We start from the raw sequence: 13,617 nt of genomic DNA on the forward strand, positions 1-13,617 counted from the left end.
TACGTCACGTCACGTCCCCGTTCCCTCACGTCCCCATTCCCTCACGTCGCCGTTACGTCACGTCCCCATTCCCTCACGTCCCGTTACGTCACGTCCCCGTTCCCTCAGTCCCCATTCCCTCACGTCCCCGTTACATCACGTCCCCATTACGTCATGTCCCCGTTACCTCACGTCCCCGTTCCCTCACGTCCCCGTTCCCTCACGTCGCCGTTACGTCACGTCCCCATTCCCTCACGTCCCCGTTACCTCACGTCCCCAATCCCTCACGTCCCCGTTCCCTCACGTCCCCGTTCTCTCACGTCCCCATTACGTCATGTCCTCGTTACCCACGTCCCCGTTACGTCACGTCCCCGTTCCCTCACGTCCCCATTCCCTCACGTCCCCGTTACGTCATGTTCCCCTTCCCTCACGTCCCCATTACGTCACGTCTCCGTTACATCACGTCCCTATTACGTCATGTCCCCGTTACCTCACGTCCCCGTTACATCACGTCCCCGTTCCCTCACGTCCCCTTTCCCTCACGTCCCCGTTACGTCACCTCCCCGTTCCCTCACGTCCCCGTTCCCTCACGTCCCCGTTACGTCACGTCCCCATTACGTCTCGTCCCCATTACGTCACGTCTCCGTTACATCACGTCCCCATTACGTCATGTCCCCGTTACCTCACGTCCCCGTTACGTCACATCCCCGTTCCCTCACGTCCCCTTTCCCTCACGTCCCCGTTACGTCACCTCCCCGTTCCCTCACGTCCCCGTTACGTCTCGTCCCCGTTACGTCACGCCCCCGTTACGTCACGTCCCCATTACGTCTCGTCCCCGTTACGTCACGTCCCCGTTACGTCACGCCCCCGTTACGTCACGCCTCCTTTACGTCACGTCCCCGTTACGTCACGTCCCCAATATGTCACGCCCCCGTTACGTCACGCCCCCGTTACGTCACGCCTCCTTTACGTCACGCCCCCGTTACGTCACGTCTCCTTTACGTCACGTCCCCGTTACGTCACGTCCCCAATATGTCACGCCCCCGTTACGTCACGTCCCCAATATGTCACATCCCCGTTACGTCATGTCCCCGTTACGTCACGTCCCCGTTACGTCACGTCCCCGTTAGGTCACGTCCCCGTTACGTCACGTCCCCATTCCCTCACGTCCCCGTTACGTCACGTCCCCGTTACGTCATGTCCCCGTTACCTCACGTCCCCGTTACGTCACGTCCCCGTTCCCTCACGTCCCCGTTACGTCACGTCCCCGTTACGTCACGTCCCCATTCCCTCACGTCCCCGTTACGTCACGTCCCCATTCCCTCACGTCCCCGTTACGTCACGTCCCCGTTACGTCATGTCCCCGTTACCTCACGTCCCCGTTACGTCACGTCCCCGTTCCCTCACGTCCCCTTTACCTCACGTCCCCGTTACGTCACGTCCCCGTTCCCTCACGTCCCCGTTACGTCACATCCCCATTACGTCTCGTCCCTGTTACGTCACGCCCCCGTTCCCTCATGTCTCCTTTATGTCACGTCCCCGTTACGTCACGTCTCCATTACCTCACGTCCCCGTTACGTCACGTCCCCATTACGTCATGTCCCCGTTACCTCACGTCCCCGTTACGTCACGTCCCCGTTCCCTCACGTCCCCTTTCCCTCACGTCCCCGTTACGTCACGTCCCCGTTCCCTCACGTCCCCGTTACGTCACATCCCCATTACGTCTCGTCCCTGTTACGTCACGCCCCCGTTCCCTCATGTCTTCTTTATGTCACGTCCCCATTACGTCATGTCCCCGTTACCTCACGTCCCCGTCCCCGTTACCTCACGTCCCCGTTACGTCACGTCCCCGTTACGTCACGTCCCCGTTCCCTCACGTCCCGTTACGTCACGTCCCCGTTCCCTCAGTCCCCATTCCCTCACGTCCCCGTTACATCACGTCCCCATTACGACATGTCCCCGTTACCTCACGTCCCCGTTCCCTCACGTCCCGTTACGTCACGTCACGTCCCCGTTCCCTCACGTCCCCATTCCCTCACGTCGCCGTTACGTCACGTCCCCATTCCCTCACGTCCCGTTACGTCACGTCCCCGTTCCCTCAGTCCCCATTCCCTCACGTCCCCGTTACATCACGTCCCCATTACGTCATGTCCCCGTTACCTCACGTCCCCGTTCCCTCACGTCCCCGTTCCCTCACGTCGCCGTTACGTCACGTCCCCATTCCCTCACGTCCCCGTTACCTCACGTCCCCAATCCCTCACGTCCCCGTTCCCTCACGTCCCCGTTCTCTCACGTCCCCATTACGTCATGTCCTCGTTACCCACGTCCCCGTTACGTCACGTCCCCGTTCCCTCACGTCCCCATTCCCTCACGTCCCCGTTACGTCATGTTCCCCTTCCCTCACGTCCCCATTACGTCACGTCTCCGTTACATCACGTCCCTATTACGTCATGTCCCCGTTACCTCACGTCCCCGTTACATCACGTCCCCGTTCCCTCACGTCCCCTTTCCCTCACGTCCCCGTTACGTCACCTCCCCGTTCCCTCACGTCCCCGTTACGTCACGTCCCCATTACGTCTCGTCCCCGTTACATCACGTTCCCGTTACGTCATGTCCCCAATATGTCACGCCCCCGTTACGTCACGTCCCCAATATGTCACATCCCCGTTACGTCATGTCCCCATTACATCACGTCCCCGTTACGTCACGTCCCCGTTACGTCACGTCTCCATTACGTCATGTCCCCGCTACCTCACGTCCCCGTTACGTCACGTCCCCGTCCCCTCACGTCCCCTTTCCCTCACGTCCCCATTACGTCACGTCCCCGTTACGTCACATCCACATTACGTCTCGTCCCTGTTACGTCACGCTCCCGTTCCCTCACGTCTCCTTTATGTCACGTCCCTGTTACGTCACGTCTCCGTTACCTCACGTCCCCGTTACGTCACGTCCCCAGTATGTCATGTCCCCATTACGTCATGTCCCCGCTACCTCACGTCCCCGTTACGTCACGTCCCCGTTCCCTCATGTCCCCTTTCCCTCACGTCCCCATTACGTCACGTCCCCGTTCCCTCACGTCCCCGTTACGTCACATCCCCATTACGTCTCGTCCCTCTTACGTCACGCTCCCGTTCCCTCACGTCTCCTTTATGTCACGTCCCTGTTACGTCACATCCCCGTTCCCTCACGTCCCCATTACGTCATGTCCCCATTACGTCATGTCCCCGCTACCTCACGTCCCCGTTCCCTCACGTCCCCTTTCCCTCACGTCCCCATTACGTCACGTCCCCGTTCCCTCACGTCCCCGTTACGTCACATCCCCATTACGTCTCGTCCCTGTTACGTCACGCTCCCGTTCCCTCACGTCTCCTTTATGTCACGTCCCTGTTACGTCACATCCCCGTTCCCTCACGTCCCCGTTACGTCACGTCCCCATTACGTCTCGTCCCCGTTACGTCACGTCCCCAATATGTCACGCCCCCGTTACGTCACGTCCCCAATATGTCACATCCCCGTTACGTCACGTCCCCGTTAGGTCACGTCCCCGTTACGTCACGTCCCCGTTAGGTCACGTCCCCGTTACGTCACGTCCCCAATATGTCACGTCCCCTCATGTTCTCGACACATCACATGTGAAAAATGTGAAACATGATTTATGTGTAAACTGTGACAGAAACACATTTTCATGGAGAAAAAAGGGAAACCTGTTTGGACATCATGTGAATTGTGTGTTCCATGTTTTACACGTTTATGAAAAGCTAAATGTTCCTGAAGCATGTCTCACTGTGACACAGGACATCATCTAGTTATGAACTACCTTCATGTTTTAAGGTTCATCGGACACTTCTGATATTCTGATGGAGACAACTCATAACTTTCTGCCAGTTTTCATCGATTTTCATCCTGAGATTGTTTTTAAGGAATTATTGTTTGAATGCGTCTTGAAGTTTAAATATGATGATATGAGAGCATTTCAGAAAAACAACTCTTTCATCGGCGTTCGTCTCCGTCTCACTGGACATGCGGGCCGTGGAAACACCTCCCAGGTAGACTTTGTTTAGTTACTGAAGTTTGTTGTCAGTTTTTCTTCTGTGCACAGAAAAAACTAAAAGTGACTCTGAGCGTCAAAGTAAAGGAATCTGTTTTACAGTTGAAGCTTTGAAACCAAAATTAATGCAAAATGTTGGCTTCAAAGCTTAAAAATGACTCCAGCAGGTAATGAGATTACAATCCTGGCTAAACATTGGTTAAACGTTATGAGGTCTTTCCTGGTAGACACAGAACCGACACATTCAGCGAAGACGGCGACTTACTGGTGATTCGGCGGGAGACGGGAAGACTCTCCTCTGATCCAGCATATGCAGTGATCAAAACATCGTAGTCCACATCTGGACTCAGGTCTGAGATGATGGTCTTAGTCACAGATGGAGGCAGGGAAAATTCCTTTGTTGCTTCTAAAGCAGAAAATCAGGAAACTATTACATGACCTCATTTCTCCAAGACTCAAAACAGGTTCAAACAAAATTACATGGGAGGAAGAAAACGTTTCAAATGATCTTATTTCATCCTTTTAGTTTATATTTCAGTGTGAAAGTAAAATAAATTAGAATAGATGAGTAAAAACCTGTAAAGTCACTTGAACCCGATTTAAAGCTGTCATGTTGTGGCGTTTTTGTCATTTTAGCTCCAGTTACCTGTTTCATTTTCTACTTTTCCTTGTTTAGTTCCCTCATGTCTTATTTCCTGTGTTGCCTTCCCGTTCATTAAGTTCATCTGGACTCAGCACACCTGTGTCTTGTTCCATTTCCCTGTGTCCATACACCTCGATTTCTGAGCCCACCGGCTGGTTCATTGTGTTAGCTTATCTGTAGTTGCCTGTTTTGTCTCCATCCTGTTTTCTGTTAAGTTTAGTTTAAGGATTAAAACCGTGTTCCTGCATTTGGGTCCCCACCCCGCCAAGAATCCTGACAGGAATGACATTCAGGATGCCAACATCCTCAGGTCACTTCTGTCCATAACTTATTTACAGACCTAAACAACCTTCAGTTTAAAACAGAATAAGTCGTAATTAAACAGAAATGAGACAACAGAAACGTCTCAAAACCATAGACACACGTCAGGTGTGTGTGAGTATATGTATATATGTGTATATGTATATATGTATGTATGTATATATATATATGTATATGTATATGAATATGTATGCGTATATGTATGTGTATGTATACGAGTGTATGTGTGTGTATATGTATGTGTGTATATGTATGTGTATATATGTATACATCTGCAGGTTGTTTTTTTCTTTTTGTTTTTGGGTTATTTTTTAGGGTTTTCTTTCTCTCCCTTTATCTCTTTCACTTTTCTTATGATGTGTTTTTTCTCCTCTCTCTTTCTGTCTTTCGTCTGTCCTCTCTGGTCCAGCAGTACAAACTCAGAAAGTCAAGGGGATCATTATATCTATAAAGCTTCCCTTGGCAGAGAAAATTTGCTCAGCAGAACATCCAGACCATCATTCTGCTGCCTAAATGCTGGACAAGACAAAAAAAATTAAATAAAAAATTTTTTTTTAAAAAGATGGGCGGAGCCTCCGTGACGTCACCCGTAGGTTTCTGAAGAGCTGAATTGAAGCTCAGTGGGCGGTTCCTACCATCACCATCTTGGCAGGGGCATGCGTGTCGTCTCGCCCGGAAAATACAAATATGGACAAAGAGGTGGAGCTGAGAGGGGGGCTGTGAGCGTCATGGTGGATGATTGACATCGAGCGAACTCCGAGCTTTCTGTAGCTAAGAGCTAACCGAGCTAACCCGGAGATAACAGGAGCTAACCAGCTAACGGAGGTAAGCGGGTTAAAGCTACGTTAGTTAACCACATTGTTAACCAGCTAAAAACCGCGGTTGTTCTACGTTCTTCTGACTTGAAGCGGGAGATCGGGTACCTGTCAATCAAAAGGACACGCCCCTAAATATGCCGAACTTCGAGATTAAATTACTTTTAAACGGGCGAGTTAGAAAAAAATTCACTCCCTCCACAGTTGTCATGAAGGTAAACCTGACCTATTAAACCTAAAATGGATTTTTGTACCAAGCAGTAAACATGTTTACTTCTGCTGTAACCATGTTTATTTCTACTGTAAACGTGTTTATTCCTGCTGTAAACATGTTTATTCCTGCTGTAACCATGTTTATTTCTACTGTAAACGTGTTTATTCCTGCTGTAAACATGTTTATTCCTGCTGTAAGCATGTTTATTTCTGCTGTAAACATGTTTATTTATTCTGTAAACGTGTTTATTTCTGCTGTAAACATGTTTATTTCTGCTGTAAACGTGTTTCTTCCTGCTGTAAACATGTTTATTCCTGCTGTAAACATGTTTATTTCTGCTGTAAACACGTTTATTTATTCTGTAAACGTGTTTATTTCTGCTGTAAACATTTTTATTTATGTTGTAAAAGTGTTTATTTCTGCTGTAAACGTGTTTATTTCTGCTGTAAACATGTTTATTCCTGCTGGAAACGTGTTTATTTCTGCTGTAAACGTGTTTATTCCTGCTGTAACATGTTTATTCCTGCTGTAAACGTGTTTATTTCTGCTGTAAACGTGTTTATTTCTGCCGTAAACATGTTTATTCCTGCTGGAAACGTGTTTATTTCTGCTGTAAACATGTTTATTCCTGCTGTAAACGTGTTTATTTCTGCTGTAAACGTGTTTATTCCTGCTGTAACATGTTTATTCCTGCTGGAAACGTGTTTATTTCTGCTGTAAACGTGTTTATTCCTGCTGTAACATGTTTATTCCTGCTGTAAACATGTTTATTCCTGCTGTAAACATGTTTATTTCTGCTGTAAATGTGTTTATTCCTGCTGTAAACGTGTTTATTTCTGCTGTAAACGTGTTTATTTCTGCTGTAAACGTGTTTATTCCTGCTGTAAGTGTGTTTATTTCTGCTGTAAACATGTTTATTTCTGCTGTAAAAGTTTTTATTTCTGCTGTAAACATGTTTATTTCTGCTGTAATCATGTTTATTTCCGCTGTAAACGTGTTTATTTCTGCTGTAAACGTGTTTATTTCTGCTGTAAACGTGTTTATTTCTGCTGTAAACATGTTTATTCCTGCTGTAAATGTGTTTATTCCTGCTGTAACTTGTTCATTCCTGCTGTAAACGTGTTTATTTCTGCTGTAAACGTGTTTATTTCTGCTGTAAACATGTTTATTCCTGCTGTAAACATGTTTATTTCTGCTGTAAATGTGTTTATTCCTGCTGTAACATGTTTATTCCTGCTGGAAACGTGTTTATTTCTGCTGTAAACGTGTTTATTCCTGCTGTAATCATGTGTATTTCCGCTGTAAACGTGTTTATTTCTGCTGTAAACATGTTTATTTCTGCTGTAAACGTCTTTATTCCTGCTGTAACATGTTTATTCCTGCTGTAAACGTGTTTATTTCTGCTGTAAACGTGTTTATTTCTGCTGTAAATGTGTTTATTCCTGCTGTAACATGTTTATTCCTGCTGTAAACGTGTTTATTTCTGCTGTAAACGTGTTTATTCCTGCCGTAAACGTGTTTATTCCTGCTGTAAACATGTTTATTTCTGCTGTAAACATGTTTATTCCTGCTGTAAACATGTTTATTCCTGCTGTAAACATGTTTATTTCTGCTGTAAATGTGTTTATTCCTGCTGTAACATGTTTATTCCTGCTGTAAACATGTTTATTTCTGCTGTAAACAAGTTTATTCCTGCTGTAAACATGTTTATTCCTGCTGTAAACAAGTTTATGTCTGCTGTAAACTTGGTCTTTTTAGCAACTTCACAGAAGCTGAACCGTTAGCTATGAAAAGTTCTGATATCCGCTTGAAACAACTTTATGTTCTCCATTTTGTGTGTGAACAACTAAAATAGTCCCGCTTAGTCTAATTCAGGGTCGCGGGAAGATGGAGTCACTGGGCGAGAGGCAGGAAGGTCCGACCCAGACCACTTTCATCTGGTCCCGGATCCGGTTCTGATAAAAAATGTCTTCATCATGTCTCTTCTCTGGGACCTGTTCAGACGGTAAAAGTCAGTCGGATGTTGACTCCTGTCCTGCTCTGTGCCTTCCTCTCTCTCCTACTCTGATCATTTCATTTCTACACAGTGTTGATGTCTAGCTGCTAGCACGTACAGCGATGCTTTAGGCTGAAATAAAAACAATCCAGGTGGTTTCTACGTCTCAGGACGCTGCAGGAAAGTAAATGTCGGCATGGAATCAAACTGAATCAGAAACAGTTTTAGGACCAGAAGGTTCCAGAATTCTGCTTTCAGACCTGCAGTTTGAATGTTGTGTGAGATGAAACATCAGGAATCTGTTGAACATGTGTTGTCCTAAACACAACCAAACCAGGATTCGTCTGAGCATGCCCACAACTGAAACACAAAGGTAAGGGGACACGTTCCTTTTCGGTTACATTAAAAGAGGAATGTGGCCGAAGTTCCTGAAGCTCTTTAAAACCGTTTCAGCAGCTGGAGGACTCTGACAGATGTTCCATGTGCTAAACTAACAGCAGATAATTACCCGTAGCCATGTCGTCATATTTCCAGCTTTTTTATCGTTAGCATGAAAGCTCCGCTAGCTGATAATTGTGGGGAGTGTTAAGTCTCCGCAGGCAGAGGGACGTCTTATAACCCGACACAGGACACAACTCGCAGCTTTAATGAGCACCCACCTGAGTCTGACGTCACTTGTATCCTGTAGCCTTGTATCCTGGACTGTGGTCGACTCCACATCATCTGCACTGTGTTCTCATTTAAAATCTTAAACCTCAGATCGGCGGGGGGATCCACTGCCAAGAGAAAACATCAATGCCGTTTATCTTCAGGCTCTTTGGGGGCCGACGACACAGACGACACAGACGGCTTTTCCCAACAGTCAACACTTCCAGGAGGAAGTTACGTCTGGTTACTGTTGGAGGAGACGCAGACAAAACACGGATTTCTGCAGCAAACCAACACCACGCCGCTGTCCGTTAAACAGGCGGGAAACGGATCGGGAAGCAGGCCAAGGCCAAGGTCAATCCACCAGCAACAAACCCACATTTAGCTTTTTAACTCCACAAAAAAGTGTTTTAAATCTAAAAGATTAACATTTGACCATATTTCATTCTTGAAAATGAAATTAAATGACATTAAATTAAATGAAATTAAAACAACCAGATGCAGGAAATGTCAGGAACTGTAAATGGTTCCATGTCTTGACTTTGGTTTGGTTTCCAGAAGAAAAAAAAAGCTGAATTTTACCACGTTTTCAGACAGGAAGTGTCGGTTTATGTGGGTCAATCACAGAGAGACTTTGTGGTGGGAGGGGCTTATGAGGTCAACAGGTTTGGGTCGCTACAGTTTTCCCGACAACATTTCCTGGAATTTATTTACAGGGTGAAAGAATTCCTGGACATTCGCAGGATTTACGTTTCCAATGTAAAGAAACGTCGGTTTTACTACGTAATGCTTCTGAGCTGTTACTTATGAGTGATTTAAGTTTGTGTTTCGCAAACTATCAAACTTTACTCATACATTTCAACCCTCTTGTTCTGTTCTGGCTCAAAGCGGCCTGTTCTTACAGAGCATAAAGTATTTTTCCATCTGGATTTGTGGAAAACATCAAATTCAAATGGTTAAAAAAATTTGGTTTAAAATAAAATTTACTGAATTTACTTTTTATTTCGTCAAACTCAAACAAAAATCTGAGGCTTGACTGAATTTTTCATCTGGAAACAACTTAATTTGACTTCCAATTCTGAAAATATATTTAATTTGTACTCTGGTGTCAGAGCGGGTTTGTTTTCTGAGACGATTTGCAGGTGCCATGACGTTTGGCCCGTCTGTTTCCATAGGTCACCCTGGCAGGTGATGGCTGCATTACAAACTTCCACAGATGGTCCACAACTACTGACAACACTGAATGTGTCTGATTATACAATGGATGAAGGACCAAGCATCACCTTCATCGGCTCCATTGCAAACCTGCTAAAAGACGTCGACGACATCGGTCCTGACATGCCGACGTCTTTTCTGCTTCAACAGAGGTTCTTAAACCACTTTAACGCAAACTTCAGAATATCTTTACTGTCCATTAACAACTTAAATTTTCATCTTTCTTTGAAATTCATCATCATTGTTCACTTTAAGCTAGTTTAAGAACCAAAGATGTTAGCTAGCACACAAAAACACAGAAGCGTGATTCCAGCACGAACAGCCGTGCACGTGTACATGAAAAGTTGTGAAAAACAACTTATGGATGCGCAGATGGTTTCCATGTACACACGGGACCACAGATTGGTTCTTAAAGAAATATTTTATGATGATATTCTTCAGGTTGGGGTGGAGAGCTAGCTTCCTGTCTGCTAAGCTAGCTAAGATGATAAAAAATACTAACTTTCTGAACTTAAAGATGCATTTAGTTTTAAAAAGAGTTTAAAAAAAGATCCTCCAGTTTTATCTGTAGCACAAGGTTAGCATAACATACAGCTAAGCTGCTTTGCATCTATTTAAAGCTAAATTTTCCTTTAAATGGAAAAAAATCTGATCTGTAAACGTCGATCAGTCAGTAGATCCCATAAAAAGTCTGTAGAGAAGAAATATTTTCAGCTTTTAAATAAACTAAATGTCTAAAATGTTTTAGTTCCATCTGACTTTCATTCTAAGCTGCATTTGGTTCTAACCGTCCTGTTGCTGGATGGAGATCTTCGTCTCACGGATGGCGAGATCGTTTCATCTCAAGCTTCAGGTTTCCTCAGAAAGTCTCAAGTTAACCAAATAAAGTCTGTAAGATATAATCTATAATCTATAATGTCAAGCTTGTCCTGGGATGAACCACCAACCGGTTAGGGCGTGAAGAGTATCACAGTAAAATATTGTCAGAAAGCCGAGACTCAGGATCCAAAGACCTGGTCAAGGTTTGACTGAAGGATCTCAGTACATTAGAAATGGAGGAACCACCAACCTGGGGGATCATTTCATGGTCTGCAGGCGGCGGCTTCTTTTCCGAAGAGTTCAGAACCAAAAATTCACATTTTACAGCATCGCTTCAAAGCTTTTCGCTCGATGACTTTTATTCAGAGATTTTTCTCCAGAACACGACTTTTACAGACTCTCCCCTCCTTCCGGAGTTTTTACGATCATCTTCAGGGTGTTGGAGGCTTTGACTTCGGCCCCAGCATGTCAAACTATTCCAAGCAGTAGAATATAAATGACCCCATTACTGCTGGCGACCCCTGGAAGCCAGCGAGGGCCCCCGCTGGGGCTCTAAAGATGGAGGGTCACAGGAGGTCAGGAAGGAGAGAAGAAGATTGTTTTACTGCACTCTCCTCCTCCTCCTCCTCTTCCTCCTCCTCCTCCGTCTTTACGCCGAGACACCGGAGCTGCCAATTTTCTCTTCTAACCTCGAAAACTTCTGGAAAATAATGTGAAACTCATATTTTGTCTTTCCGTTCTGTCAGACGGGACAGAGGGGAAAGTTGGCCCGATGCCGGTGTGTGTGTGTGTGTGTGTGTGTGTGTGTGGGGGGGGGGGGTAGAATTAAAAAGTCTGAATAAATTGAGCAACGGCGCCTCCTACTGGTGGAAAGAGAAGTTCCTTCTGCAGTTTCATGTGGAAAACATCAGAAAGAATAAATAATCACATATTATTTATACCCCCCCCCCCCCCCACACACACATGCACACACACACACACACACACACACACACCCTGATGAGATAAAGATGACGTATTTCAAAGTGCAGATCTCATGTTTGCTTCAAACTGAAACTTTTCTTCTTTTAAGGTTTTTTTTTTATAAATTTCTGAGAGAAAAACAAAGAAGTGAAGCTTCAGAAACAAATGAACACATTAACTCAACATTTAGCTTCTCACTTTTATTCATCAGCTTGTGAAGAAGAGGAGTCAGAGGAGAGGAGCTGGAAGTCAGAGGTGTTGGATCACAGCCAGGAGGAGCAGGAGAAGGAGCAGGAGGAGCAGGAGGAGTCTTACCTTGCTCCTGGGCTTGACAGGAGGACAGCAGCAGCGTCAGGAGGACAGCCGCCACCAGAGACACCCTCCTCTTCATCTTCAGCACCTCCGGCTCAGCAGCACGCGCATGAAAGCTGCGGAGGAAGGAAGGTTTAGAAGTTCAGGAACATCTTCACTGCGCCATTCAGCCTGGAAGACTCAGATTGACACAGGAACCGTTTTATAAAGCTAGTTTCCACTAAATCTGCAACCAGGAGATGATCACATCACGTGCTGAATTATTAAAACAAATCCACAATCCTGCAGTTTAAAGTGTTTTACTGCTGGAATTAAAGCAGCTTCTTCCTTCCTCTGCTTCAGCTGAAAGGTTTGTTCCGTTAAACATCCAGAAAGAGCTCAGCACTTCCAGCAGATGAGAGCACCAGCACGGAGATGAAGTATGTCCACAGGTCAGGAAACAGAGAGCCTGGCGCCGTGCGTAATTACGCACCGCGGTGCCAGATCCTCTGGAGAAACGCGCACAAAGAGCTGGAGGACTTCATCAGTCTAAAGGTTTCATGGGGGGGGGACTGACCTCCGGAGGTAACTCAGACTTTCTTTAGTTTGGATCAAAGAGAAAAGGATGGAAAATGTTTGCGGCTGCGCAGAACTGCCTGAGAAGCTGCTGCGGTGGTTCGATGCTGAAGCAGATCTGCGGGTTCGGGTCCCGGCGCGTCCGCGAGCCTCCTTCCAAGTGGGAAGAGTCCCCGCGCGGCCCGCTACTTAACAGGGGGGCTGCGACCAGACCCGCCCCCCCCCAGCTCTGACGACATCCAGCTGGCTCCGCGAGCACGCGCGCCGACTCACACACGCGGAAACTTTTACATAGTTTTCTGCATTCCTTTCCGGTGATGGAGGCTTGTGCGCGCCTCCTGCACGTCTGGAGCCTTTGTTCACTTTTCACAGGAAAATCTGACCCAAAGCAGCAAGGAGCCGCGCGTCGTGATGCGCGTGAGGCCGCGGCGCGTGCCTGAGGTCCCGCAGGGGCCAACCGGAGACCCGCCGGGGGCCACGTGTTCATTTCAGACAGAAATCACATGAAACCTGCAACTCTGATGAAAACACGTGACCTGCAGGTCAGCTGGTTTCCATGGAGCTCCATGGCAGCGTGAACGCGCCTGGTTTCCAGAACCGGGCCGCAGCGGTTCCACACTTTCTAGATGTCTCTGCGCAAAATCAAAGTTCCCACCATGACGTCATTATGTGCGCCTGGACGTGGTCACGTGCTCACCTTGGAGCGCTGATCCGTGAGGTAGTTTGTGGGGAAATGATGCCCTCTGGCGGCGGAGGGGGGGAACTGGTTTCCACCAAACTTATTTTATGGGAAACTTTCCCTCCAGACCTGCAGAGGAGCCCCGGACCCCCAGACTTCCCTCTCCCCAGACACATTTACCAACTCTGCGGGGGGGATCCCGAGGCGTTCCCAGGCCAGCCGAGAGATATAATCCCTCCAGCGTGTCCTGGGTCTTCCCCGGGGTCTCCTCCCAGAGGGACGTGCCTGGAACACCTCACCAGGGAGGTCCAGGAGGCATCCTGACCAGATGCCCGAGCCACCTCAACTGGTTCCTCTCGATGCGGAGGAGCAGCGGCTCTACTCTGATCTCCTCCCGGATGACCGAGCTC

The 13,617-nt window shown here is 47.2% G+C and overlaps 1 protein-coding gene across 2 annotated transcripts in view; it reads right to left on the bottom strand.

Annotated features, from left to right (window-relative positions):
• Positions 1–12,673, bottom strand: part of col12a1b (collagen, type XII, alpha 1b) — a 438,574-nt gene extending 425,901 nt beyond the window's left edge. For both annotated transcript variants that reach the window (XM_079255552.1, XM_079255551.1), the window contains exons 1-4: positions 12,530–12,673; positions 11,977–12,089; positions 8,676–8,792; positions 4,293–4,433 (exon numbers count right to left, since the gene is read on the bottom strand). In XM_079255552.1, coding sequence (XP_079111678.1) covers positions 4,293–4,433; positions 8,676–8,792; positions 11,977–12,052 — 334 coding nt within the window. In that variant the 5' untranslated portion in view covers positions 12,053–12,089; positions 12,530–12,673. The remainder of the gene's footprint in view (positions 1–4,292; positions 4,434–8,675; positions 8,793–11,976; positions 12,090–12,529) is intronic.
• Positions 12,674–13,617: the final 944 nt, after the last annotated feature.

Source organism: Telmatherina bonti (assembly GCF_933228915.1).
Source record: "Telmatherina bonti genome assembly, chromosome: 16".
Classification (NCBI taxonomy): domain Eukaryota; kingdom Metazoa; phylum Chordata; class Actinopteri; order Atheriniformes; family Telmatherinidae; genus Telmatherina; species Telmatherina bonti.